This window comes from Durotheca rogersii (genome assembly GCF_024521655.1).
Source record: "Durotheca rogersii strain YMJ 92031201 chromosome Unknown GGS23scaffold_4, whole genome shotgun sequence".
Taxonomy (NCBI): domain Eukaryota; kingdom Fungi; phylum Ascomycota; class Sordariomycetes; order Xylariales; family Xylariaceae; genus Durotheca; species Durotheca rogersii.
This window is the reverse complement of record NW_026251235.1, coordinates 610,030-637,935: the sequence shown is the minus strand read 5'-3', so window position 1 is coordinate 637,935 and position 27,906 is coordinate 610,030. Positions and strand designations below refer to the sequence as shown.

Sequence of the window (27,906 nt, the reverse complement as noted above, 5' to 3'; positions counted from 1 at the left end):
TCGCCGGCGTGTCGATACCAAGAATCTGTGCACATGAGAGACATCGGATCGGACAGTGCCACCACTATCACTGTTCGGAAACCTCCGCGTCTCGGTGGGCGTACGTAGTTGCCCAACTCGCCACTATCCGCATCGCTGCTTGGCCAGGGGAGAGAGGGATGGAGGACCTTCAGACCCAGCTTAGAGGGGGGGGCGCCCATGGCTGCGCAGGTATATCATTCATACATACATACCTACCTGCATGTATACGTTACAGGAAGGGCGATCAAAGCAAAATAGATTATGTCGGGGGGGGGAGGGCCTCCGGGCCTGTCCGAAACCTCCAGCACAAGGCGACAAAAAGGACGAAAGCAGCGGCGGCGAGACCCGATGACGGACGGTAGTGTCGTCGAAGCCTTACTACCTACTACTACGAAGACGGTAAGGACTCGAGGGCTACCGGGGCGCGGCAGGGTAAGGGGGAGAGGAAGAGGGGAGGGGGAGGGGAGGCAGGGAGGGAAGAAGAGAGGGGGCCGAGCCTTGGTAGAACGGCGGCCCCTAGCTGTCGCATTTCTGGCGTGTTACACGGCAGGGCCTCTCGTGCAGGAGGTTAGATTGCGGCGCGCGACTGCGGCCGACCAACAACACGCCGTAATGGGGTGCGCGAGTAAGGGTGGCAGGTGAGGGTTCGTCGAGGGAAGGGGGCGAGGGGACGGTGGGAGGGGCGGGGGGGAGACATGCGCAGCAGCGAATGGGACGGAGGAGGCAATGGCAGACGAGAGCAAGGCAGAGATGTGAAGAGTTGGTTAGGGCTGCTGCCGTGCTGTGGTTCGTTCTGCTAATATGCTTCTTTTACGCAGCTCTGGGCGTGCCAGCGCTAACCACGACGCCGCCACGCGCCAACTAGCCAAGCCGGGTTGAGTGGCTTCACGCGCACCGGGCTGGGCTGGGCTGGGTCGCTAGCGCTTGTTTCAGAGGACGACGACAAGTTTTCTTCTTCTTCCTCTTTGGGTCATCTCACGTCGGGTCGAGCGAGCGCTCAGCGTGCACGACATGCATGTAGAGGGCTGGCTGGCTGGGCGCCGGGACAGGCCTTGCTTACAGGTTACAGGGTTAGGGAATAATAGGGGTTGGAGAAGAGAGAATGAGAGGGGGGGAAGACTCGGGAATTGCGCTGTCTGGGATCAAGTGCTTCTCCACGAGGCACGCCGCAGCGTGTTCCCACTTGCTTTTCCCTCCTGCGTCTTCTTCTTTGGAGCCTCCAAGGGTGTTGCCTGTTACTTGGTACTCGGGACTCTGCCCTCTCCCTCCCCCCTGGAGCGCTGGGCTAGAAGTTAGGGGGGGTGGACGAGATGGCGGGGGGGTATTAGGAGACGGTGGGGGCGAGGGAAGAGAGCCCAGAGCCGGCGGAATGTCCGGCGTCGAGGAGAATTGTGACGCGAAGGGCCAAGAGAGCCACCCGGAGCACGACGGCATGTTGTCGACTCCTCCGGCCCTGGAGTGGAGGGCAGCGCAAGATTCGGGCACAGCACCGCGTGCGTTCGTTGCTCATTTCGCGCCGTCGATCTCTTCTCGCGCCGGTTTCTGTCTGCGGCGGGCATTAGCGTCGAACTTCTCCCTTGGGTAAGGCTCGTCTGCCTTGGCGGGAACCGCGAATCCTTGTCTTGCGTAGCATCGTCTCGTCTCGTCGATGCAAATTTCCAGGGTGGTGGATCGGACAATTCGCGTGGTATCATCTTTGCAAGATGGGCGTGTTGGGTAGCCGTAGGTATATTGTCTCGAGGTATATCGAGATGAAACTACGTGTAGTGCTGCTGCTGTGCCTGGAACGGTTCTAATGCACCTCTACGAGTGTGAAGCCCGCCCTGCTTAATTGGCGTTGCATTCGGCAACTTGGTAATAACAGAAACATGTAGGTAATACTCTGGGTAGCCCCGTTACGTACACACGCGAAAGGTGAAGTCGATACACTGCCCAAAGGTAGTATCGATAATGCTACGGGGGCAACAAACAAGAGACGCGAGACCACATCGACAGAGGACACAGCCAGCAGTATCATTACGAGGCCGGAGTCGCGCCCCGGCCCCATTCGAAGGAGGCAAAATCGGCGGAGGGTGGGAGGGCTCTGCCGTTCTAAGCGGCGGCACCACAGGCCCGGCGAGAGCCAGACGACGTACAGATGATGCCGGACAGCTGGGCGCACATCGCCAACATACGGGGTTGGGGGTTGTGTGTGTTGTACCTAGCACTTCGCAGCTCGGTCGGTCGCCAATACATCGCCGGATCTTGGCGATCCGAGCCGGGAGGTGCCGATACACTGTCCTCTCAACGCGCCAATAACCCCTTCGCCTCCTGTCGTAATTTATTCAACGTGTCCTCCTGTCAGTCCCCCTCGCGAGTCCTACCGCTATTGCCATCTCCGATCCGGCGCCTAAACGTCGATGGGTCTTGCTGCTGCTTCGCTGTGGCGGTGCGCAAACGGGCCATCGCCCCAGGAGCGGGGCCGGGGTGGGATGCGATGCCGCGCGACCCCGTCGACAAGCCGCCAGGTGCCGCGCCCGCCGCTGCCGTCGAGCTACTAGCCGGCGCCACGTCTACGTCCGTAAATATCGCGCCGTCGCTAGGAGCACTGGCTTGGCTTGCCCCGGCGGTGCTAGGCCGGGCCCGAGCCGCCTCGCTTCCTTCCTCGCTAAGTTGCTTGACGAGAGGAATGGAATTCAGACGGACGTGCCTGGTCAACGAAACGGGGCATTTTGGGGGGGTGGGTAGGTAGGTAGGTAGATCTTTTCCTCGCTGCGCGTAGACAGCCTCGCTTGCTCCCAGTCGCCCGCGGCAAACCCTTGGAGTTGCGTCGTAGGTAACACAGAAACGCTCGGAGCCGGCTGTAGGTATAATACGGAGACGGTAGAGGTACGTGGCTGGGAGGATAGCGAGGAGAGCCGCGGAGCTGGGGGGAAACGAGAGGCAGCATGGCGGTGTTGACTGGGTCTCTGGCCATCAGGTATATTGCCTACCTTGCCTACCCCATATTTGTTGCGGGCGTGTCTAATACCTATTACCAGTCGACCCCCTCTCCCGTTCCCGGCGGGTCAAGGCACACGCATGCCCCGGAGCTGAGCAGAATTCCCCTAGTATCCCGTCGCCTGCAATCGAGATAACGCAAGCGACCAGCGGGACGTTTCCACCCTTCCTCTCTTTTTTTTTTTTTCCTTTTTTCCTTTTTTTTTTTTTAAACTTGTGCACTCCACTCCCACCCCATTAGACCTTCTAAGCATCCCCAAGCGCGGCCCCCGCTCCGCAGGGCGCGCTGCCGAGGACGCCAACTTTGGGCCAGCGAGCTCGATCGGCTGGGCCAAGGCGCCGTAGCGGGGGCAGAGCCCAGGGGCAGCTAGGTACCGCGATGGCGGCAACGCGCCTAACTCGTCCCCCCCCCCCCTTCGGGGCCGGAGAGACAAAGGAGCAGCAGGCCCCCCTCTGGCGCCGCCTAGCACGCGCGTGGGACCGACTGGCTGCCTGTTGAAGCCTGGGGAGGTGCCCGCCGATATTGGCTAGACGCCTATTTACACGGACAGCTTCTAAGTGGGGGTGCGGGTGACGAGATGTGCGCGGTGACGTTGGTCGCGATGATGGGTGGTGGTGTAGGTGGGTATGTGAGGGACGCTATAAATAAAGGAGGTAGGTAGGTAGGTAGGTAGTATAGTGACACGGGGTGTTGGACGGAGGCTTGTCGTATCGTGCACCGGATATTACCTGACACGGTTTACTACACTACGCAGTCCCAAGACAAGATAATAACGAGTTGTTCTCGCCAACTTTCTCCCCGCCTCCTCCTCTACACCTACCTCGCACCAGAGCGTACGTGCCCTAAGTAGGTAAGTAGGTATAGGCTGCAAACCACCCCCCCCCTCCGTCACGGTGCCACGCCCGCCCTACGCTGGATATTCCACAACCACTGCGGCCGCCTGGCCCGGGGCCTCGGTCTCGTCTAGCGTGGGAGAGGAAAAAAAAAAACACGATTCTTACCTACCTACCCCTCACACACACGCCAGTGACGTGAAAACTGGAGCGAGAACCGCCCGCCAGCACGGGTCCGAGGAGGGCCAGTGCCTTCGTGTCCCGTGGTAGGTGGGTGGGTGGGTGGCTAGGTACCTGGATAACAGCGACCTAGGTAATGAGTAGGTATACCTACCTACCTACCGACTGGCCGGGAGGGATCGTCTCATGAGCTCTTTGCATTAGTTAGGTAGGTAGGCAGACGAAAATCCCTCAGGCCGGCGCTGCCAATCAGCCGCTGGTGGTTCTCTCCCGGCCGTCTCGTTCGCTCGTCGAGTGGATTCTCTCGGTGGAGCAGTGCGAGGACGGGGATATTAGCAAGCCCCCCCCCCCTTTTTTTTTTCTTCAACTATTACCTACGTACCTGGCCTGGTTGTTAAGTAGGGATATACCTGCGTCGTGGGCATGGGTGTGGATGGCTGACGGCGCTGCTGCTCGCCGCCGCCGTCTCGCTCGATCAGCACACGACGCGGTGCAACGGGTGGGAGGTTCTGACCCTCTCTCTCTCTCTACGTAAGCCCCTGCCCTCAACTATTACCTATGTAGGTACTCCCTATAGTCCGCGTGCACACACACGTGTGACAAGCAGCACGACCCGGCCGCCCACCCGTCTGACAGTCAGCTGGCTCTCCGATTTCTCCGCCGGAGACGACGCTTGTCGATGGCAGCTCGACTGCTTCACCGAACAACACGTCTTGACGAACGGCCGTCCGTCCTCCGCTCGCTCGTTCGCGTCGCACCCCCAACGCCCTCGCAGGAATGCGGCCTGCTAATGCTGAGGAGCGCAGGCAGGAAGGCAGGCTAGCTAGGCTGAGAGGAGAAGCTCGCACACCCACTGGCAGGATCTGCAAGTCATGTATGTACGTGGGTGGTGGTAGGTAATATGTGCATGCGTATACGTGCATGCATGCTGCCCCATGCTCTTAATACACACTGCGCTGCCTCTTCGGGAGCGATCCACACACCCCTACCTCTGCGTTCCCCTCTGTCTCTTCGACCGGGTTGCCTCGTGCGCTCTCTCTCTCTCTCTCTCTTGGGATTAGCCGCCTGTAGGCAGACTCCTGAAAGAGAGAAAGAGAGAGGCACATAGAGAGAACAGGTCGAAAGGACCGTGCTTCGAGATCCCAGATCCCAATCCCACCCCGCCCGTCGGTTCCCCCCCCCCTTTTACCCAGAACGGCCGGCCCTACAGCACGAATCTCACTAGCGGTGATGTGATACTCTAGGTATGCTGAGATATTGCCGTTGTGAGACGCCGCTAGCGAGGAGTAATGCCCCCCAGGGACGTCATGCGTGGCACCAAGACCGCCTCGCGTGCCTCGTAAGGGTCATTGCCACGACCCGTCTAACAGACCACGGCCGTGCTCGGGCTTGCGCCCCGGGTGATGGAGAAGCTTATTCGCACGCGCCCACACGTAGGCATACATATGTGGTGTACCTGTCCACGGCCACACATACAAGGCGGGCCAGGTAGGCGAGAGGCTGGATCTACCTCCGTCGCCATACAGAGGTTCGGACGAGGCATACCTACCCAGTATTATCAGTTGGGGGGGCGGAGGGAGGGAGAGAGAGGGGGTCGGGCTGCCGTTTCGCGCAACGGGCATGGGTAGACGCTCCCAACTAACCGCAGGCGCACACGTTATACCTATATTATCGATGGCCCCCCCCTAGGAGCGATCGACGCCCTCTCTCTCTCTCTCTCTCCTCCCTCCCCTGCCCCCCACATATTAACATCGACAGCCAGTCAACCCGGCCACGATCGCTGCGTGGATGGGGCAGGTTAGGTTGGGGTAGTTAAAGCTAAGCGGCGCCGATCAGGCAGGCCGAGGCGGGGCGCGAGGGACACGCCAGCCAAGCCCAGCAACTACCGATCTACGCACCGGCAGACCGAGCGCGAGTTCGCTCCAATGAGCGAGGGGGCCGGCTCTCTGCCCAACCTCTCGGCGCGTCGCGGATAGATGATGTTATATATGCCTGGGTATGTACGTCGGTATATATATAGATATTAGATAGGTAGATCGCCTCCTGCAGGCGCACGCCGATCGAGAGCGGCCGCATGCCTCCAAGTCACGCAGGTTATTTCTCGGCTCCGCCTGGCTGTGTAGTTGTAGTAGTAGTAGCGAAGACGGCTCGCGAGCCAATGGCCGAGCAGAGAGGCGAGAAGGCGAGCCGAAGAGATACGAGGAGGAGGGCCCGAGAGTATGGTTGCGTTGGAGTCGCACGGGAGAAAGCACCCGCCTGGCCTGGGTAGGTATGCGAGGTGAGGTAGGTTAGGTAGGTAATGGTTGATGCGCTTCTTCTCTAGATAGCGCGCGGTGGGACAGAGAGGCAGGCAGACAGACTACTGCTCTCCGCATACGCACGCACGGCTGCGTTGGGTAGGTCGGTATTGTCTATAGAGCGACTGGTAAGTAAGGTGGTATCTAATATCACCTCCCTTCGTCGCTGATAATCTCCCCGTCTCTCACGAGCTGGGACCCCGGGGCTCGGCCAGCAAGAGTGAATGTAGTAATAGACCCCCCCCCCCCCGAAAAAAGGGAACCAAACGGGGTCAAAAAGACAAAGGAGACCTACAAGCTTCTCCGCCTGTCTGTCTTTGGGTGCCAACCCATTGTTACCCTAGCGTCGAAAGCAGACGCCTTCGTACCATCCACCACTTATCTTCTTCACGCCTTGTTGGGATAGAACTCCGCCCATCTATCTGCCTACCTAACCTATACCCGCCCCATCGACAACATAAGCGGGGACAATAGACAATAGTAACTACCCGCGCCTCGACGGCGGGGGCCCCAAGTCCCACACGCACGAACTGCGCACCCCCCCGCAGCATGTAGGTAGGCATTGCCGGCGCGAGAGGGAGACGTGTCTGAGAGCCACGCGCGAGCCGAGACAGCGCCCCCTCTCCGGGTGTGCATATACCTACCTACTATACCCGTAACTACACAGCCGACAGCGCTAGTCGCCCTGTGAGCGCGTCTCTGCGGTTAGCCCCATGCGCACGCCTCTACCGAGCCAGCCGGGGAAGAAGGAGGGGGGGGGCGTCGAGGGAGGCATGAGGAGCGAGGAGCCGGCAAGGCTAGTAAGTAGGTATGGCGTCGGCAGGTCGGCGGCGGTGCGCGGGCGCCTGCGCCGTCGGCGATTTGCGGCGTCGAGCGCCCGATCACGGTGCCGTGCCTACATCCCCGCTGGCCTGCCTAGCTGCCCCGTACATATTCCACATACCTACCTACCTCCTACAGACCCGTCCGCATACCCACGTACCCACGTCGCGGCATCTTCCTCGCCGCCTCCCCCTCCCCTGGCCTCTTTCTTCTCAAGGCACCGAGGAAGACCCCGGCACATCGAGCTGCGGCCTTGAGAGCTTCCCTGCCCTGGCCGCCTCCCCTGTTCTCTCCCCCCATGATCTCCAACAGGGGGGGGGGGGGGGCAAGGGGGATCCAGAAGCCGCACCCCCCTCCTCCGTAATCAAAAAAAGCCCTGTCGGTAAAGGGAACGGCCTCGCCTCTCCTCTCCTCTCTTCGACGGGCCCCGCGCATGTATGTATGAGTATGTACGCACGTACGTATCGTACCGTAGGTATCTACACCCCCCCCCTCTCTCTAAAGTGTGTGCGACCCGCAGGTCTGTACACAGACAGACAGGTAAGGTAGACAGACAGACAGGGCCGGAGAGCGCACCGCACCGTCTGAGACACACCCACCTACACCCCCCCTCCCCGTCCCGACGGAGTGGTAGCGAACCAGACGGCTGCGCGCGTTGACAAGGGAAGGTAAGGTGGTCGTCTATGAGTAGTCCCCACTCCACCTTCTTTTCGCTCGCTGCGCCGGTTCGAAGGCAGATCCCAGCATACGTCCCCCCCCCCCTCTCAGAAAAAAAAGAGCCCAGGACCCGAGTCTAGCCTCGAAGCGTCAGTAGTAATAAAAGTAGGTACATCCTGCGAGCGCGTCGACGTGGGCGCGCATGGGTGTGCTAGGGGCCTGGTGATGGACGGATAGGCGGATGGAACGGGCTTCCTACCTAGGTAGATCTGTAGACACCTTGGGTGCCTAATATCCCCATACTTACCTCCATACATACAGTCCCAACCGCTGTGAACAGGTTGACGGGCCGGCAGAAGAGGGACCTACCCAGCAGTACTGACGAACTAGTACCCGCCCGAGATGTTGTAGTAAGGCGGAGGTATTCAGGATCGCGACATGGCCAGGATGCATGTGGTGGCACAATGATTCATATACACGCAGAACGGGCGCGCATTCTAACGCCCCGGCGTCTTGTCTCCCACAGCTCTCCTTCCACCATCGCGGTCGGTCAGCCCCCCCCCCCCCCCCTGGATCCCTTCTCCCCTGTCAACTCCCCTCGCCCTGGGCCGTGTCCCATCCTACTCACTATTACCACTACCTCAACCCAGAGAGCGGCCGCTATGATGCCGCGGCAACGCAAGACCCTGCTGTCTTCTTCCACGCTTAAGCAGTAATTTTCCAGACATCAGAGCACCCCCAGCTATTCTCGCACAACCCCCCTTACCCAGATAGTAAGTATGTACCGTCGCCCGCAGCCATGACCCTGATCACCACTGATTACTGTTCTCGTAACCCCCTTCCCCAGTAATAGATAGATAGACAGAAAGCCAGAGAGACACGTAGGTAGACATCTCACCGCAAGACGGCCAAGTAAGTACAACAACGAACAGAAAATAAACCCCCGCAGTAAATACAGTAAATCGACATTGTGGTATCTAGATTTCCCGGTAAAGCAGTAGTAATCGCAGCCGCGGTATCCTGCCAAACACCCGCCCCCGCCCCCGAACACCACCGCACCTCGCTCGCTTCTAATATTCACCAGTTTCTTTTTTTAGTCGACTCGCGTTCCCGCCCAAGCAACCAGACACCACCACCTCCTCCTCCTCCTGCCTCGCCCTTCCCTGCCTCTCTCAACTCCCCAAAACTCTCTATGCAAATAGAATGTGGCCAACTGCAGTTGGCGCGTGTGCTTGTACAAAATACAGTGAGACGGGAGGAGAAGAAAAAGGAGGTGAGCGTTGGTTGAGACGACCCATTGGGACGCGTAGCAGGAATAGAAAGCAACGCAACGTACACGAGGAAAAGAAAAGGAGCTCTTAACCGGCGAATAAAAACGAGCTTTCCGCCGGCAGAAATCGACTACCAGACGCGAGTTAGGAGAAAGGGGGAAAAAAGCAGATAGAAAAAAACCAGCGCGAATGTCGCGTTTCTTTGCGCATTTGGGATTTATCTTGTAAAAATAAAAGAGAAATCTGGTCCCTCGCCCGACAATGCTGCCATATCTAGAGAGACACCTCCTCTTTCTCGCGTCGTCCGTCCGTCATGTGTTTCTCTTTCCCGGGCTCGTTTCCCTAATAATTTTCCGTTTCCTCCTCTTCCATATTTCCCATTCCCAAGTACTCAGTTCTATAGTTTATCGATAGAGTGGGGAGTGGCCCGATAGTTTATCTCTTTGTCCTGCCCCTTTTGCGACCCGATGGCCGCAGGGTAGTATAAGTCGGCGGTCGGGTCCCGCTGGGAAAACTAATAGGCAACGGGGTCGGTACGGTTCTGAGAGTTCTGAGCAGACGCATAACGAGGTCGGATGGACAGCGGATGAATCTAGCGCCGTAGAGGCATGGGCGTTGCGAGTGAGCAGATCTGAGAATAGGCAAAGTTTCGTCGGGATGTTGGGTCTTAATGCTCAGCAAGGGATCCGAGATGCCCTCGACCGCACAAGAATATCTCGGGAGATTTCGCAACGTGAGGCAATAAGAATGCCGATGTCTTCTTTCTCATGCGCCAAGACGCCTGGACAGGAACTGTGGGGTATTAATAGATCACGAGTTAACGAGTTGACACGGTTGCTCAAGCCCCCCCCTTATTCCAAGCAGCGCGTATCCTGCTCTCCTTCTTCGTAGTGGTAGTAAACGGTATTGGTAGCGATCACGGAGGGGGAGGAAGTTTCGTGACGCTTGATTTCGCAAATATCAGAACCGTTCGTGATATTGGGAACTCTGGTAGTATAGAGCAGGCAAACAGGATTGCCTCGCGGGCCGCGGAGTTCCAAAGTCGTATGTCAGCGTTTGTCAGAGTCTCCTCGTCTAGTTTCGTCGTCTAGTCTTTGCACTTGGAAAATAGCGGATTGTATGGTAGGTAGGTAATATGTTGGTGGTGCCATCCTGCGAGTGAGACAGGGAGAAGACGATGGTGGTATTGAGATTTTCTTTTTTTCTCCCTTCTTCCCGGGTTCCTACTGGTGATATAAGGGTATAGATTGTAGGGTGTTGGAGTCTCCACCACTATGCATTTCTGTTGGATGGCCTGGCATCCCGGGTACAGCTACCGGCATCTGTTCATAGCGTCGTTACACGGAAAAAGGCGAGAAGAAAAAAAAATAACCGAAATCAAAGAAGAACAAAAGGGGAAAAAAAAGGAGCAGCATAGAATGGCTCCGTCCCCGCAAGGGAATGGGGGTATCGAGTAAATAAATCACGGCTCGTAAACATTGCCGTTCTCTCGATCTTGCCAGTAGGCGAAGGAAACATTGCTGTCCCGCATCTCCGATGCATCGGGGAACATGCCACTGAGGCTTGCATTAATGATTGACGACGATGCTTGTTCGTGGCTTGCCTGCCCAGAACTTGGCAGTGGTTGTTGGTAGATTCCCGTCACATCTCCGAAATTATAGAAGCTGCTGCTATGATGATAACCTGCATGATGGCTTTGACTGTACTGGAAATTGTGGGGATACGCGAAACTGTGATGAGAATCCGTAGCCGGGAGTCCAGCGGGGTGTAGTGGGGGCGTGAATAGCATCTCGTTTGCAACCACTGGGTTGGCAGGTGTTGCTGACTCGGTTCGAAAGTTGGGCAACGGATACTGAAATCCCATGTGTTGTTGATTATACATCATGTCACGCACGGGGTGGTGCTGCGTAGTTCCTGTCAGAGTGGTCATGCTGCTGCTGCTGCTGGCACGGTCGGCCGCTACATCGTTCCGGCGTTGGATCAGGGTCGCCCTTCTGCTGGCCGCTTTAGACTTGCTGGCACTAAGTCCGCCCTTGCGGCCCGAGTTGGCACGTCCGGAGAGGTTTGCGCGAGAGCGTCCGTGGGATCCTAGAGCACCACCCCGACGATTGGATGTCCCTTTGCTGCGGTAACGCGTCGTGCTCTGCACACCTTGCACGGCCCAGTCCTCGAGCACCCATTCTGTCGATTTCTTGGGCTCCCCTGACTCAGTTAGGGGTTCTCCAGGCCTTGGCTGACGGTCTCGCTTGATAAATGCCTTTGTTTGATTACGTGACAGAGATCAGCCCCTGAATCTTGGCGCGAAATAGGGTTCGAGCCTTGGCAGCAAAAGCCAACTACCAAGCAAGCAACCAAGCAAGCAAGAGCGGATGTGGTGAATAAATAGAAACAAAAACACTTACGTGGTTCATACTTAGGTTGTGCCGGATGCTGTTCTGCCAGCCTTTATTCTCACTCTTTCCCTTATCGGTGTTCTCTCGGAACCACTGGTAGAGCTCTTGCAAGGTCATCGCATGGGTCTCTCGACTCATGAAGGCTCGGTGTATCAGCACGGCATATGGCTCTTCCGTCCTTGCTACGTCGTCGGCATTCTGCTGGCCCGCCCGAGCCGGCTCATGCGGCTCGTTTCCCGAATTGATACTATACTCGGCGCCGAGGCCCTCCTTTACCTGCGTTTGGTGCTGGGAGATCGGTTGGGGACTGGAGTGAGGTACGTCGTTTGGTGCGGCCTGTACACTGTGGATCGCATTGTGGTCGTTAGTTACGGCTATGCTAGGGTCTCCGTACAGCGAAAGCGACGCCGTCTGGTCCGCGACATCTTGCTCGTACTGCTCCGGCGCGTGCGGCTGAACAGTGTATTCCGAATTCATGCTAGGGTCGCTGAGAAACGAGCCGTGAAAGCTGAGCTGCTGCGTGCTAGGAGACCAGCTTTCGGAGCTAGCTATGGATGGCCCAACCGAGCCCCGGGCACCCGGCGGAATCCCACCAACGCCACTAGCAGGCGAGCCGCGGAAAGAGCAACGTTCAATGTCTTCTACCTCACAGGTAGTAGACGGTGGCGTGGCCCATATACCTTGCGACGAGGAGGTGGGGACTTGAAGTATCGACGGCTGGTACGACGGGAGAGAGGTGTTGAGGGGTGGACCGTACAGATCCGGCGACTGGGATGACTGGGGATGACGGTGCTGGGTAGTTTCACCGACACCAAGACTTGGCGGTTGGATATAATAGGTGTCTATGGTGGTCAGGTCAGCCAACCTAGCGGCTGCTTGTGCCGAACGGTTTGGTCTAGGGCCCAGCGGGCTGTAATGGGGGGCGAAATTGACGGGCAAGCCGTCGTCAAAATTAGTCTGCATGCTGAACCCTCGAAAGCTCTGTCAACCAGCGTCCGGCCCGGGCACAGGGGAGCGTGCGTTTCCGAATCAGAGGGTTTCAGCCCCGACGGAGAGGATTGTGTTTTGTGGGCAGCACGCAGGAGACGAGCCAGCTAGGTGTCGGTGACAAGTTAAGACGAGAACCACAAGACTTGGACTCAAGAGGCGTGCTCGAAGAAGGTAGGGGTTGCAAAGAGCGGACGGAGGGCGTACGGCACAGGCTGATAAAGGAAAGGTGGGTTGGTGGTGAGAAGAAGAAGAATGGAGAGTAATAGTATTGGATGCGGTTATGTGTTAATGGAGTTGTGTATGGAGGGGGGGGAGGGGGGGGGGGTTGATAATTTCGGCAGAGGTAGATAAGTAGTTGTCCAATTTGGCAACGGTGGTACTCAAGAGACTAGAGAGAACTTGGGGTAATCCAGGCGCTCCCACTTCTCGTCGCCCTGGGAATTCAGATGAATAAGAGGGGGACTGATGGTGACCCTAGTAACTACAGATAGCGCGAGTCGATCCCGGATGGCGGCACGTAGTTGGCTGGACGAGGGCGAGAGTACCTGGGTACGACAGATACAGGGGAGCTCCAGGCGAGGGTGAATGGGGAGGAGAGAGGAGAGGAGAGGAGGGGAGAAGCGAGGGGGATGTGGAGCGGGATACTTGAATAGAAGAGCGTGTGTGGGTGTGGCGTGGGAGTTAGCGATGCGTGCGTGTGGTCTGTCTGTGGTCTGTGGTCTGTGATAGTGTCGACATGCCGGTGTAGGTGGTGCGGGCCTGTAGATGCGTAAGGTGGTTCTACGTGTATCGGTACATCGATCCGAGGCCGGAAGAAAGGAGGGCGAGGCGAGAAGACCGACGAAGAGACAGGAAGTGGAGGGTTGGGAGGGCGAGGCACGGAGAGAGAGGAGAGGAAGACGACGACGACGACGACGAAGACGACGAAGGAAAAGAAGGCGAGAGGACGAGGGTACGTACCTGGGAGGCGGGAGACGGGCTTCTCTGCAATGATGTCGGTATGGCGACCCGTGGCGGCAGACTAGGAAGGAGGTCGAGCGAGGAGGAGACGTGCTCCTTCCCTAGACCCCGTCAGCACGCACTGGTCAGTCCCCTGTATATTGCCGTCGAGGGTATACCGCCAGAGGTATACCGCCCGAGGTATTCCTCTCTACCTCCTACAGCCAGAGGCGTATGCCTACAGCTAGAGGTGTATACCTACCGCCAGAGGTACGAGAGAGGTAGAGGAAGTATACGGCTAGATATAGGTACTTATACAGCCAGATGTATACAGCCAGATGTATACAGCCTCTCGTCTCTCGTCTCTCCACACAGGTACCTCCACCTGCTAGCCGGCTCGCCCTCGATGTACCTACCTACCTTTCGCTCTGACTGACCGACTGACTCCCGCCTCGAGGAGACAGGGCTTGCGCTAGGTAGATGTACCTGGCCTCCTGGCCCCGGTGCCCTGCCCTGTACTTAACCGCGTCGCTCCAGCCGGCGCACTCTTCCGTCCGAACACGTACCCTCCTGTCCCCTGTGACGTACCCGCCTCCAGCTGGGTACTTCCCTGGCGCTGGACGGGCGGCACGGCGCTGGCTGATAGGGCCGCCCCAGCCAGGGCGAGCGGGGCCTGACAGTGAGTGTGGATTTCCTGCCTCTGTCGTTGCTGGGTTGGCTGGTCTGGTGGTTCAGCGAGGCCATTGGCGACATCGAGAACTGGTCGAGCCCGTGGCAGATGAGAAGGCGGGAGGGAAGGGGGAGGAAAGGGGTGACAGGATGTAGCTGGGTAGCTGGTCCAGAATAGCAACTTACATGCGCGCGCGCAGCACAGAACCGACACCGGTAAAGCCGCGGCGGCCTATAGCGAGATGGCCCTGAGCATGGGACTAGTAACCTGCCAGCACATGGGTCAACTGTCCTGACGGCCGGGTTCCCTCTCTCGCTGGCGAGGCCTTCGCGAATAAATTCTTTACTCCTTCTGCTCTATTAGTATCCTTCTCTCCTTGCCCCGACGGCTTTGATCACTACCCTTCCTTTGCAAAACCGCCCTTCTTTTCTCTCGGTATATTCCCTGCTCGTTCTCGCCTCTTCTCTCCGTTCTGTCCCACCAGAAAGGGCACAGGGACAAGCTGGGTTCAACAATAGAGTCAGGGTGCTGTGGCGTAGTCGTGCCATCAATGTCTGGCCTAGACGGCCTTTTTCCTCTCGCCGTTGCACAACCACGAGGGCCGATGGCAGTTATGTGCGTAGGGGTAGCTACGTATATATAGATATAGATATAAATATAGGTGTATGTATAACGCCTACATAATATACATGGGAATAGACGCATCTGTCTCTATGTATGGGCAGGCAAGCTGGTGTGGGATGCGTCCGTAGCATGTGTGCAGGTATGCGGGTGTGCTCCCCGTACATGGCGCTCCATGCATGCAGCGTGTGTTTCTCCTTGTGCAAACGGATCCGCGTTTCGTGGGTAAAGTGTGTGTCATCCACAGCATGGTCATCGGGGATTTGTTGCTTGTAAGAGGCTCTAGGTCAACGGCGACGTCTACTATATACGCCGCACGCAGAAAAGGTGAGAGTAGGCATCGCCCAAAACTGCCCCTATGGGATTGGGTGGGAGAGGCGCGTGGATAGGGAGAAAACCCGGCCATGATCTGAGAAGGGTTCGGCTTCCCCTGCTGGCCAGCACCTTGCCCGCTCCCACAATGCCATTCTCTCTATTGCTCAGCGATGAAAGCCACCTTGAGCGTGCGGTGTCCTGCATAGGGGCGGGATTAAGGCCCCTTCCCGCCCCGGATGCCTGCATCGTGAATGAGACCATGGCAAAATTTCGCCAAATGTAACCAATCACTTTTCAGCCGTCGCACGCTTTGCCAGGACCTGCTCTCGCAGCCTTACTAGAATAGACCTGAAACTATCCCGAACGAGAGCGCCCCTGGTTATTTCCACTATATGCACATCATGGCAGCATCTTCTAGAATCCCCGTCGAAGCTCCGGATATGTAGCAGCCCTAGGTCAGGTCTCCCTAGGCGTAGGCCACCAGCGCTGGAGAGCTTCTCACCACCGGCAAGAAGAAGTAATAAATGCCAGTTGTCACGTGGAAATGCAAATGCCTACCCTTGCCCAATCTCGGTATCTACGCTAATATGTGTTTTTCTTCTCCTACGTGAGCCCAGTGGCGAGGGTTATTACAGTAAGGTAAATCAGCATTTAAGACGATTGGTGACCCAAGAAGATGGAGAAGCCAGCGCGCCCTAGTGCCTAGAATATACCCCCACACGCATCACATTTCCAGGAAGCCGAGAAGAGCAGGATCAGTGACTGTGACCAGTACCGGACTCCCGGTGCTGTGTGTGTGGGAAGTACCAGAAAATGTCTTGTATCGCTCCATAGCCCATAGGTAGGTACCTCAACAAGAGACACCGCGACTGGGGAGGCTAAGCAGCTCTACGCACACTTGTGTCACGGAGATGGAGGCACGGTATGACTGGACAGTATACATTCCGAATGTCAGATTGCCCATACCCAGGCCTCGCTGTCCGCCCACTTCTTCAATAACAATGTCATTCTCAGTACCGTGCACAATACAGTATTCCCACTTCCCAACACATTGTCAAGTGACCAGAAGCGTTGGAATCCATACTGTGTACTTCCCAGCATTTGTTTGCCATCGGCGAAACAAGTGAATCCAACAAGGCTAAGCCATCTTTGTTTTCTCTCTCTACTTTCGGTAATAAATCTGTGCGTACAGTATTAGTACTCATCATGGTGTGGTGGATTCGATGAAGAAGCGGGGGCCCTTACCTTCTTAAACTGGAAGTGGAGTTGAAGAATACCCTTTGAATACGGAAGGTCAGCTGAGGCATATTCTCCTATGTGATTCAGACCCCCAAGACTTTCGCTGTTGTGTCATTATAATCGACGGTGTTGCGCCTTGCCGGCCAAGAACGGATGGTGGAGAGAAGAGGAGAACAAGACAGACACTGAGGGTACGAAAGAGATTATGAGAAGCATTACCTTGTCAAAGCTACTCTTAAAGCCGCGATCTCTCTTAGCGCTATAATCCCACTCCCGATCCACGATGCGGAACGCGATATCCTCGTAGGGCGGGCCGGCAATGAACCGAATCAGGCATGTGTCTTCCTCGCCTGCGGGCGTGAACGACTCGCCCCGTCGCCTCCCGTGCTCGCGGATGATCTTGAAGGTAGGGGCTTTAGTCTTGTCGATGAGGTCCGGGTAGAAGATGTTGAATTTGTAGCCCTGGACGACTTTGGGTGGCGGGTTGTCGTGGTCGTAGTGCGTCTGGTTATACTTGTTCCACTCATAGCCCATCTGTACTCGGTTGAAATACCGTGGCTTGCGAGGCCGGTATTTGTCTGCCCACTGAGGCTTCACGGCGGCTGGGACGGTCTCCTCGGCTGTGAATATCTCCTCGTTCTCGCTAATCCCTCGGGCAACCTCCCGCTCGTACAGCGCCTTGGTGGCCTGGGAGAAGTCTTCATTGCCCGTCGTGGCGAATCGTGCGGTGCCAGGGGGCGGCGCGTTACTGCTGCTACTGGCGCTGCCGGTGGCGGCAGTGATGGAAGTGCTATGTTTTGCCTTAGGGGCAGGAGCCGCGGGCGTGTCTTTAGGTTTTGCGAGGGCAGCGTTCCCGGGTGAAACGGACTCGGCAAGGATCTTGGCTTTCTCGGGATCTCGTTCCCTCAGAAGCTCGATCCTGCTCTGCCTGATGGATTCGTAAATTTGGTTTAGCTTCGCCTTTGCCTTGAAAATCAACAAACTCTTCAGCAGCTGTTCCCAGTAATCGGTGTCCACCACCTCGTCCGACTCCAACTTGGCGTGTATCTGACCCTCAAGCTTCTCCAACTGCTCCAGACTCTTTGGTCCTAGGATCCTGTCGACATCGGATATGACAGAGCTCACGGCGCGCTCCTCGGCTCCCATGGGTTTTAGCCGCTGTTTCCTATCCGCGCAGATTGTCTTTAAGGCCAGCCAATAGTCCCTGTTTCTCTTATTCGTTTCTAGCGTGTGGTACGACGTGATATCGGCATCGAGTTCATCAAGTTCGGGTTCCTTAAGGCCATCCACTACAGTGCTGGGCGGGAGCACGTCAATGTCGACGTCGGCTTCGTCATCGTCGAAGACGTCGCGATCGGTATCCACGTATCGCAAGTTGAACGCGAGAAGGTCGATAGGCTTGGCTCGCCCCTCTCTGACGCGAATGTCGGCCTTTTTTTTGGCTTGCTTCAGGACGAACTTGTCCTCGTCGGCTACGAACTGTCGTGACTGCTCGTCTTGGCTGACCCAGTTCTGAGGACCGGCGCCCGCGTGTTTCGGTTGCGTCGGCTTCGATGGTTTCGTGATCCTGTTGTTGGGATCTCGTCTAGGAGATGCGATATCGCGGCGTGGGGGCGACTTACGGCCGTGTATCATAGCACGTCTGTCAGGGTTCATGTTGTCTAGCGAGCCCAATCTCGTTCCGCGTGTCGGGAGGGTAGGGAGATAGAAAATGGAGCTGTGCGTTTGCAATGAATATTCTTGTTGTTACTAGGATGACCCGATGCCGTCGGTTGACGTTATGTAAGCGGGAGGTTTAGAGTGGGTCCTAAATCCCTTCCTGTTTTCCCATATCTTATCGGTCGGCCTCACCGAGCTACACCGAGGTTGCTCCTTACACCTAACTAGGTGAGATAATAACCCCGTAAAGCCACATCCCCAAATTTTCGTGATTTTACCTTGTTCCCATACCTCAACGCTTCCTTAAATCACTTATCACATTTTCGTTTCCCAGATCTACAAATTTGTGTGTCTATATTCAGGCCATAGTACGCTCCCTTCTCCTTCATTATGGATTGTCGGGTCCGCAAAATCGACCTAACGACCCAACAACTTGGAAAACAAGGTCAACACCATTAACAACCAAACATCCTTTACGCGCAACCCACGTAGGCGAGCTCTTACGTATTAGTTGTTCTGCCCATAGTGTCAAATATTAACTTGCTGTTTGAGTTCCGTATGTTCCACCTAGGTAGGTGAAGAGATCACTAGAAGTTAAACGCAACAAAAGCAGAAGGGAGAAGAGATGAGGTGGTAGATACACAGCTAAGATTGTATACGATTGCCAACAGGAATTCTCGCAGGCATTGACGATGAACGAGTGTCTATACGTGACCTGAATATGGACGACGGGCCGGCGTGTGGCTATGCAGCCCCTAGCACGCCGATGCCAACTTATCCAGGCGACAACGATTCGAGCAGACGATCAGCACACGGTAGTAACCAGTGGCTTTGGAGCGCGGGGGCGCGAGGCTTGCATATATCTGCATACCTACCTACATATATCCACCTACGCACGCAGCTCAACCCAACCCTCGTTACTCTGCGCCGTAGCCCCGCACGATGGCAACCGACACGGCGCGCCTCCCGCTCTAGATCCGGGAGACGGGCGGCGTTCCGCTAACTGCACACACCTCGGTGGCCGAGCGCGCGTTACTGGTGGCGGGGAGCGGGCGCACCCTAGCGCTGTGCGGCGCGGTCGGAGCAGCGGCGGAACCACGGGGCGACGGTGCTCGGCACGCCGGCCGCCGCAAGCCCGGCCTCTTCTACCCCACCTAGGACGTCGACCCCCTACGCGACCGCGCCGGCCTCCGGTGTGCCGCTGCCCGCGTTTACGTCGCCGCCGACCCGCTGTGCCCGGGGTACGGGGAGGCGCTGCTCGGGCCGGACGTGGTCTAGTTCGGGGGGCCGCCGGACGAAGCGATGCTGTTGCGGGCCCGGCCGACGTGATGCTGCTGGCCAGGACGACGGCAGCCGTGCAGCCCGCTGTCAACTTCGTGCGCTAGGCCCAGCGCGCCGGCGCCGTCCTCGTCGTCGCCAACCCCGACCCGGGGGGCTCGCCGCGGCCTGTGCAAGAGGAACTTCTTCCAGGCGGACGCCAGCAAAATCCTCTCGCCGATATTCGACCAGGCCTTCGGCGTCGAAACCCACCCGCCTCTTAAATTTCATGTTTCTGCAGTATTGGCGATCGCGTTTCATGTCTGTCGAGGATTGGGCACCTGTGGTAGAGCGCCGTGGGTAAATGACAATCTGATTCGAAGAGCGTGGGCCCTCGTCATTAACGCAGGGGGCTAGTGATAGATCGATTACCCCAAGAACGAAGCAAGGGAAACAACCCCCTATTCGACATAGGATGGCGATGATAGGCAATGACCTCCATCAACATTCTAACGGCAGGGTTACTTGGCTCGAGGGTTCCGATGATGCAAATCAAGGGCGCCTGTTTGGATTCCTACTGCCTCAGAATGCAGAAAGATCTGTTTCGTTTATGTTGTTTGTTTTAGTATTGGCTCCTGCCATGGCCCTAGCAGCCATGCAACTTGTATTACCAGCGAATTCTCTCGCAGATATTAACGGCGCTTGCAAGTCGCTAGAAAAGGTAGTCGAAGATGGCGAAACGGGTAAGTGACTTGCAAGGGAGGTAATATCTAACAAGGTGCCGAAACTTGAATTCTACCCAAGCGAAGTACGATCCTTTGTGTCAGGAAGCAGGGGCTCGCCTCATATGGCAATAGAGAACGTAGAGGGTGTTACTAGTGACCGGAGTCGGAGGAGGGTCGTGAATCTCAGTTTGGACCGCTCTCCCAGATGTATCTTCCAACTGGCTCTGCAGATCGTGAAGCTCATCTACCAGCTCATCGGTGCTAGCTATGCTCGAGGCACCGTCAAAATCGATGAATGTCGCTTTACTGTCATGAATGAGACAATTATGCTTGTTAATGTCCCCATGCTTAATTCCCAACCGGTGCAGCGTTGATAGGACCAGGTTGGCACCGAGAGGGGTCTTCCGGCCCTGCGCGAGTGCTCTTTAATCGTGATTGATCTGCGCTGTGTAGGTAGGTGGGTACAGAGCGAAAGACTCCGGCGTCGATTACCTGGGGCAAGGAGACGACGTAAATTGTACGCGGTCGAGTCGATTTCCACCGGCTGGTAAAGCGGTTTAGAAGAGCCGAAATTAAATATAGAGACCATCACTAAGAACTTGTAATCGCTCCATTGTCACCGAGACCTTTAAAGGCACTAAGAAGTCACCACACAGGCTAAGGCGGTCGATTATATCCGTTGACTTTGCGTGTGGTATTGGGTTCCTATTCGTATGTTATCACTAAGCTGCGCAAGAGGTTCGAACCCACCATCATACATGGTAGCATGGTAGCTCTCTAGCATAGTGTTATCGTCTGCTGCCTCGGTAACATTGTTGCCTTCCAAACCGAATCCAGCTATATCTTGAGAGGAGTTTAACACGGCGACGGCGAGGTTAATAGTACATACATCATTAGCCCTAAAAGGTAATATTCGAGTTGCGGACTAACTCTCTAATCGGGAACAAAATCGGCAGCACAGGGCCGGCACGTAAGTATACGTTTGTAAACTCCGCGGCTCACCATGCCCCAGGGCCCTATTCGCCGCGCCCACCACGGGATCGAATTCGCTGCGCTGCCCCCCTGCTCAAGACCCAGAGGAGGAGCACCCGGCACAGGATGATCAGCCGGACGAGAATAATTGCCTGTTGTATTTCGCCGCTACCTCGGCCGATAACCGAGATAGGGAATACTCCCGTCCTTCGACGCCAAGGCCACGACCAACCTGCTCTGCTTCGACTCTACCTCCCCCTCCTACAGCAGGCCCGCTCCTATCCCCCTCAGAACCGCTTCCTCTCCCTCCCGCGCAAATTATAGCGCCAGAGGCACACTATGCTGCGGGCCTCGCACCAGCTCTTGACATCCTCGGGCAGGACCTCCTCGACCTTGGGCCCGGACCGTTTGCCCTTGCCCTTGCCCTTGCTCTTCGCCTTGCGCTTCCCTCCCGCGCTGCTCCCCTCCCCGCTCGAGCTCTCCCCGCTCCCCAGCTCTCCCCCCTCCTCCTCCGCTGCCGCCGCCGCCAGCGGTCCGCTGTTGAGCCAGTCGGCGAAGTCCTCCAGCACGACGGGGTCGTACAGCAGCATCTTCTCGTGCCACGACGGCTGCGCCGGGTCGCGCGACCGCGGCGCCGATGTCACCGCGCGCGTGATGCGCCGGAACAGCCGCGCCGTCCGCTCGTCCGTCTCCGCTGCCGTCAGCGACAGGTCCGCCGCCGGCGGCGACGACGTGCTCCGCGACGACCGCGACCGCCCCCACGACGACCGCGACCACCCCCGCGACCACCGCGACCGCCTCCGCGACCACCGCGGCCGCCCCAGCGATGCCTCCGAGTCCGACGCTGAGTCCGCGATCTCCACCGTCGTGGACTTTTTCTTCGGCGCCCGGCCGCGCGGCTTCTTTGGGCTCGCAGCGGGGGCCTTCTTGGCGCGCGGCTTCTTCGTCGTTACGGCAGAGGCGGTTGTCTCCGCCTGCGACGTCGTCGAGTTCTTTCGGGGCCGACCACGTCGCTTCGGCTGGGGCGCCTCCGCTTCCTCCTGCGACACCGTCGAGTCCTTTCGCGGCCGGCCTCGTCGCTTCGGCTTGAGTGCCTCTGCCTCCGCCGTTGCGGAAGAGGAGTCTGTCTCCGCCTGTGACGTCGTCGAGTTCTTTCGGGGCCGACCGCGTCGCTTCAGCTGGGGCGCCTCCTCCTCCTCCTCCTGCGACACCGTCGAGTCCTTTCGTGGCCGACCGCGTCGCTTCGGCTCGGGTGCTTCCGCCTCTGCTGTTGCCGGCACCTTCTTCTTAGGTCGGCTCGTCGCGGCCGTGCTGGATATCGGCCGTGTCTGCGCTGTCGCCGCGACCGTGTTCTTGCTGGCCCAGCACTGGTCGAGCAGCGCGATCATAGCCTGCCGCCGCTTTATCGGCTTGAAACCGAACGACGAGACCTGTGCCGAAAGCTGGGTGTCGCTGAAAAGTTCCCAGTCCGGCTGCGCGTCCCTTCTAGGCTCGGCTTCGGCTCCAGGTCGGGATCCCGCGTGCTCCTCGTCGCTGGTTTGGATGGAACGCGTGTTGTCCGGCTGGGCGCTCGGAGGCGCTGACTCTTCCATGTCGGATGATTTCAGAATATCGTTGATGTCGATGAATTGTTGGCGCGAGTCAGCTACGGGCTCGCGGTGCCGGACTACTAGCTCGGAATCGTCGAAGAGGTCGACAACATCGACGCTATCTACGCCTATTAAATCACCGTCGGTATCTCTCGCGCCGGCACGCCAGAGCCCCTGGTTGCTGTCGGAATCGGCAAACGGGTCCGAATAGTCGGTTCGATTGGACATTCGCATCGCTAGCTGAAGATTCTTGAGGGTCGTAGGGGACTCCTCCCCGACTAGCTGGCTCGAGGTCCCGAAAACGAAGTCCTGGTTGGTCGTCTGCTTCATCGCCGAGCTCGGAGACAGGAGAATCGGGTTTCCCGCGGTGCCTGACTTCTTCTTGCGCTTTGGGTTCGCGGCTGCTTTCGATCCCTTGCCTTTCCCCTTGCTATTCGACATGAGGGCAGTCTGATGCTCAACAAGCGCCTTAACGCTGCCGTCCTCGTCGAAGTAGCTCAGGAGAGATTCCTTCGTAGACGGGCCTACGAGGTCCAGCTCAGGCATCATCGGTGGCATATACGGGGCGGTCGCTAGTTCAGTGAGCGTCCTGGCCTTCTTCTTCGCGTTAGCTGGCTTCGAAGGGGACGCCTCCCTAGACTTCTGCTCGGCTCCGTTGTTGATGGAGACACATTCAATCAACTTCCGCTTCTTCAAAACTTCTTTCCGCTCCGATATACCCGATAAGGACTCCCCCGACTCTTTATTACTTCCATATTGGCCATGCAGTGTTTGAAACACGTCCTTGATTGCTGATCCCTTACCGACGGAACGCAGCTCTCGGTTATCCGGTTCCGGATCGAGGAGCAGGGGATTGTCTCCGGGAGGAGGCGTCCAGGCATCTCGCCGTTTCAAGGCGGGTTCAGCGTGGTAAGGGGCACTGTCGGGTTCGGTTGCCGGCTTGGGTATGCTTTTATCTTTGAGTGGCTTTTCCTCCGCAGTTTTCGCGACACTTTCTTTGGCTGCGAAATGCCTCGACACCGTTTCTGTTTTCGCTCTCGATTTCCTCTTGACCGCCTCCTTGGTCACTTGAGTTTTCGGAGGACACGGACCTTCACTTCCTCCTAAGTCCTGACGTTGGGAAGCTTTTTCTTCGTCTTTGAACTTGAGCCGCGACTTCGCTTGGGGTGGTAATTCGACTAGGATCGGCGTCTCACTAGGCATAGGTATAGCTTCCAGCGCGGGAACCTTCTTCCGGGGTCTGCTAGGCTTTGTCTTTTGTAGCGGCGAGCCGGGGAACTTTTCGCTTTCGATATCGATCTCAGGTGCCTCTCGCGGGATGCCTGCCGCGCTCGTAAAGACAGTTCGCACATTGTCGGGGGTGGGTGTAGCCTGATTTTCGCTTCGCAATGGTGGCTTAAGGACCTTGGCGAGTATCTCGCTGGGAGAAGGCAAGCTCGGCGATGACGAGAACGAGTAAGACTGCTGCCGCCTCGGAGGAGACGACATGAAGACCTCGGCTGAAGACATAACGGACCAGAGCTGCAGGGCGAAGACTCGGCTGCGCCGAGCGCAGCCCCAGTAGCTAATGACAAGCAGAATGGTTGGTTTTCTGTCACGTCCAAATTGTCGTTTTTTCTTATTAAAACTTGATCGGGCGATGGTATTGTTTGGACGGAAGGGCCAATGGTAATAATGTCTGCAGACACGGCTTATGTGCAAGTGAAGTTGCCGTAACACATCTAGAGTAGTGTAGCAGATTACGCGGTAGAGACAAAAATAAAGGGGAGATCTGAGGCTAAATCCGAGGCCAAGACCCGCGATTTCTGCGCCACGAAACCAACCCGAGGTCAGCTGACAAAACCTCTCACGTGACTAGCGCCCCAGCATTAGGATAAGCCCCACGCTGTGCCCACCAAACATTTTCTCTTTGCCGAGGGACCCAAAATTGCAAGGCCAAATTTCTCGCTTCTCTCAATCAATCAACGCATCGTTACCCTCGACCGCGACACCCGACGCCCACGTACTTCTGCCACCGAGAACGATTCGAGCGCCCCCGAAAGCTAGCAGACGCGAAAATGGAGAACGACAAGGGAGAGCTCGTCGACCTGTGAGTCTCCCTCCTATTCCCTTCCTCCTTTTCCTTCCCAACTCCCCCTCCCCTTTTATACGCACCCGCGAGGGGACTTCGCTAACGACGCCCCCCCCCCGCCGTCCTCCAGGTACGTCCCCCGGAAGTGCAGCGCCACGAACCGCATCATCAAGGCCAAGGACCATGCATCGGTACAGATCTCCGTCGCCAAGGTCGACGAGAACGGCCGCCAGATCCAGGGCGAGAACCACGTGTACGCCCTCTGCGGCTTCGTCCGCGCCATGGGCGAGAGCGACGACGCCTTAAACCGGCTAGCGCAGCGCGACGGCTTCCTCAAGAGCGTCTGGAGCCCCGTCCGATAAACGACCGAGATCGCGAGGGCGGTGTGAGGTGGTGATTGAGGTGACAGTGGTGGTGGTGGTACGTGGCCCGCTCTGATCGTCCCCGCTTCGTTCCCCGGCCGACCGCGCTTTGTTATGTTCCCACCATATCCTGACACGACGGCAGATAGGCGGGTGTTGGTGCTCCTAAGAAATTCGGGGCCATACGGTTAAGGCGTGGGACTTGGTTTTAAAACTGCATCTAGCTGGTTAGGACGGATGGCCGCAACCACGATTGCGAGCAAACGGAACAAATAAAGAATCAAAAACAATTCATTCTGAGCTAGAGCCCCCCGGCCCTCGCTTGGCCTCGGTAGAATGTGTATACGATAAAGACAGCACCCGGCTAGTAAAGTGTCCTCGCGTCCACCTCTGAGTGACTCTATGGGCGAGGACTCTGGGGCTACCGCGATAGCCCCCGTGCCGAAGATTGATAGTGGCCTTGAAAAAGCCGTGATGCTCGAGATGTTCATCATAGCACAGATACGGGCCAGACATTACGCGTTTTCCCCGCCAAATACGAGCCCACGTTTCGACAGGCAATACAATCTCTTCGTATCTAGTAGACATCATGTTTTCGTGATATTCCTAACCCGACATCAATTAATGTACGGGACCTGCTCCTGCGGCGTCATCCCGTTTCGTGGACTGTCTTATATTATCTGGCAGCCGTATCCCCGTTGCCTTCGCCAATGTACGAAGCTTAAAAAAAAAAGGTCCTGTGTTAACACAGACCTGCCCACTTTATTATTTCAACCCTTTAATTAATTAACCACTGTTCTGCTTTATTGTCTTCTCACCACGAAGTCCGTCTGTCCGTCCGTCCTATTCCGGCCGCCACACGATTGACATCCACCTTGTCGCTCATAGGATCGAGCAGTACAGTATTTCCATGTTAGCTACTTTGGGAATTCGTGCGAAGCCCACCCGCATTCTATAGTCATGTTGCATATAACCTAGACGCGTACATTCCAGAACTCGTAGATATAGGCTGGCATAGGTAGGTATAAATTACTACGTGACAAGTCTAATTCGTAATTGAGACCCCGACATCTCTTTATTGACTCTAGATTAGTAGGTTGGACTCTCACTAGTTCTAAGCCTAGTATGATGTGCAAGTGACTGACGGATTGCGCGTGGAGCAAGTAGTAGATGAGACGAGATAGGTTTCATTGATTGACTGACTGACTGGCAAGCTAGAAGCAGGGAGAGTGACTGCGAAGCTAGTTAGGTATCCTATAAATACATGCTCGACCTGCTCCAATACGCTAGGTTGCTCTCCCTGTAGGAGTAGATCTTGGCCACCAAAGAGCCACTCGAGGCGTATTCCTACGTGACAGAAGCGAATAGGAGTTTCTCTACCCGCTTAGGGCAGACTCAGACTCACGGGATGAGAGAGATATTGTCGGATTTCGGTACTCCGTGGGGCGGGGTCCAACATAGCCCACCCCGCAGGAGCACTCCAGAATCCTCCCCGTCGACGGCCATCACGTCGACGTCGCCCTCAATCTGCAATATCGACTGGATTGAGGGAGAGAACAAGGACACGGCGAATTGTTCGATATCGCCAGATGGACCGGCGTGGGTTAAGGGTGCGGCAAGCGTCTGCCCACCCTCCTCTTCTCTGTCATTGTCATCCGCCCCGAGCTCGTCGGTGTCCCACCCATCCACCAGCCGCTCCAGCTCCGAGTCTTCGCCCCAGAGACCGCCGATGATGGTGTAGAAGATGTGGATCGCCTTGGCGGTCAGCGAGTGGTCCTCGTCGTCGAGCGGCGGGCGCGGGCTCACGTACCAGGCGACTCTGGCCACACGCAGGGCGCCGCAAAAGTTCGAGAACGTCTCGTGTGTGAGCTCGCGGGCCCAGGGGACGGAGGAGTGCATCTTGCTCGCCATGTCCACTATCCCGCTCTCCGGGCCCCCGACGGCGGACGCGAGAAGGGGCTGCAGGCCGATGGTGAAGGCATCGGCAATCTTCTCGTCGATTGCCATTCTAATGCCCGTATCGGTGGGATTATCCAGATCCACCGATTTCTTCAAAGCCGCGAGGATCTACATGTCCTCGTGTTCTAGGCCCATGATGGTGTCGCCGGCCGGGTAAGCCATCCCCGCTTGGGGGAGCATGCCTTTCAGGGAGGGTGCGTTAGACATCGTGTCTAGTTGTGCTACACGAGTCATTGTGTCTTCTTGAGTCGAAATTGCGGTCATGTGCGACATTGTTAGTGGTAGGAGGTCGCAGGGGGAGCGGTGGTGGTGGAAATGATGGATATGAGAGTGACGAGGGTTATGGATGTGGATTTATGAATATCGAGGCCGCGGATATGGCCGTTCAGGTTTCCGATGGAACAAGTAGCGTGGAATGCCTCTTGGCTAAGAGTTAGGTTGCGATGTGTCCACGATACCGATAGAAGTCGGGTCTTTCGCGTGGCAAATATGGATGAACAGATGGGTGAATGATATTTTCGGGGTAGGAAGTTAGGTGGATAGGACGTGGGTGGGGCCCGTGATTTTATAGTGAAGGAGACGGGGAAGAGACAGTGAAATCAGTCTAGTTAGGTACCTCCTTATCTTATAAAATATTAGCTGTTTGAGGACGGCGTGCTTCGTGTTATAACTCGACGATCGATGAGAGAATGGCACAATAAGTTATATAGCCACACTGTACGATCGAATGCTAAACAGGACGGTTGCCGGGGGGGGGGGGTGCCGCAGCTTGGACGGACGCACTGTACGGCGAATGCCCCAGTATGGCAGCACCAACTTGATCCCGACGTTGGCCAGGTGAATGTTACTACTCCAAGTGCAGCACGTCCCACGCCAGATATATATGCGAAATACTGAGTGCTATACGGAGGATTACTCCGCTGCGCCCCGTCTGGAAAACTGTCCCACATAAGCTTCGGGGGGCTTAGCACATTTTCTTTCATTATACCTTTCCTCTGGCACGGGGCCTCTCCAACGCCGAAGAAAAGGGAGAGCGGGATGGGGGAGGAAAAAAGGACAATTAAGTTTAGACGTCCGCCGTCTG

At 56.8% G+C, this 27,906-nt stretch overlaps 8 protein-coding genes across 8 annotated transcripts; 4 read left to right on the top strand and 4 right to left on the bottom strand.

The window, feature by feature from the left end:
* Positions 1–1,846: 1,846 nt before the first annotated feature.
* GGS23DRAFT_554275 (uncharacterized protein) lies at positions 1,847–3,194 on the top strand (the record flags this gene model as incomplete). The annotated part of the gene is made up of 1 exon (XM_051515525.1): positions 1,847–3,194. A coding segment is annotated over exon 1 (590 nt), but the record flags the coding sequence as incomplete, so codon positions are not given.
* Positions 3,195–10,195: 7,001 nt separating this feature from the next.
* Positions 10,196–12,417, bottom strand: GGS23DRAFT_616947 (uncharacterized protein; the record flags this gene model as incomplete). The annotated part of the gene is made up of 2 exons (XM_051520821.1): positions 10,196–11,318; positions 11,464–12,417. 2 exons carry the CDS (start codon positions 12,415–12,417, stop codon positions 10,524–10,526), a joined length of 1,749 nt encoding a protein of 582 aa, XP_051374542.1. The 3' UTR covers positions 10,196–10,523.
* A 3,029-nt stretch (positions 12,418–15,446) lies between these two features.
* GGS23DRAFT_554266 (mid region of cactin-domain-containing protein) lies at positions 15,447–18,010 on the bottom strand. The gene is made up of 3 exons (XM_051515524.1): positions 16,448–18,010; positions 16,235–16,267; positions 15,447–16,169 (listed from the first exon to the last, which is right to left on the bottom strand). The coding sequence occupies exons 1-3, from the start codon at positions 17,882–17,884 to the stop codon at positions 16,152–16,154; spliced, it is 1,488 nt and encodes a 495-aa protein (XP_051374541.1). The 5' UTR covers positions 17,885–18,010; the 3' UTR covers positions 15,447–16,151.
* A 103-nt stretch (positions 18,011–18,113) lies between these two features.
* Positions 18,114–19,353, top strand: GGS23DRAFT_356569 (uncharacterized protein). The gene is made up of 2 exons (XM_051513195.1): positions 18,114–18,375; positions 18,571–19,353. The coding sequence occupies exon 2, from the start codon at positions 18,634–18,636 to the stop codon at positions 19,270–19,272; it is 639 nt and encodes a 212-aa protein (XP_051374540.1). The 5' UTR covers positions 18,114–18,375; positions 18,571–18,633; the 3' UTR covers positions 19,273–19,353.
* A 431-nt stretch (positions 19,354–19,784) lies between these two features.
* GGS23DRAFT_616940 (uncharacterized protein) lies at positions 19,785–20,468 on the top strand (the record flags this gene model as incomplete). The annotated part of the gene is made up of 2 exons (XM_051520820.1): positions 19,785–19,887; positions 20,002–20,468. 2 exons carry the CDS (start codon positions 19,785–19,787, stop codon positions 20,241–20,243), a joined length of 345 nt encoding a protein of 114 aa, XP_051374539.1. The 3' UTR covers positions 20,244–20,468.
* A 71-nt stretch (positions 20,469–20,539) lies between these two features.
* GGS23DRAFT_616938 (uncharacterized protein) lies at positions 20,540–23,918 on the bottom strand (the record flags this gene model as incomplete). The annotated part of the gene is made up of 3 exons (XM_051520819.1): positions 20,540–21,815; positions 22,053–23,590; positions 23,627–23,918. The coding sequence occupies 3 exons, from the start codon at positions 23,916–23,918 to the stop codon at positions 21,129–21,131; spliced, it is 2,517 nt and encodes an 838-aa protein (XP_051374538.1). The 3' UTR covers positions 20,540–21,128.
* Positions 23,919–24,288: 370 nt separating this feature from the next.
* Positions 24,289–25,463, top strand: GGS23DRAFT_554256 (ribosomal protein S21e). The gene is made up of 2 exons (XM_051515523.1): positions 24,289–24,519; positions 24,632–25,463. The coding sequence occupies exons 1-2, from the start codon at positions 24,488–24,490 to the stop codon at positions 24,861–24,863; spliced, it is 264 nt and encodes an 87-aa protein (XP_051374537.1). The 5' UTR covers positions 24,289–24,487; the 3' UTR covers positions 24,864–25,463.
* An 801-nt stretch (positions 25,464–26,264) lies between these two features.
* On the bottom strand, positions 26,265–27,029 carry GGS23DRAFT_593998 (uncharacterized protein; the record flags this gene model as incomplete). The annotated part of the gene is made up of 2 exons (XM_051518099.1): positions 26,265–26,871; positions 26,935–27,029. 2 exons carry the CDS (start codon positions 27,027–27,029, stop codon positions 26,265–26,267), a joined length of 702 nt encoding a protein of 233 aa, XP_051374536.1.
* Positions 27,030–27,906: the final 877 nt, after the last annotated feature.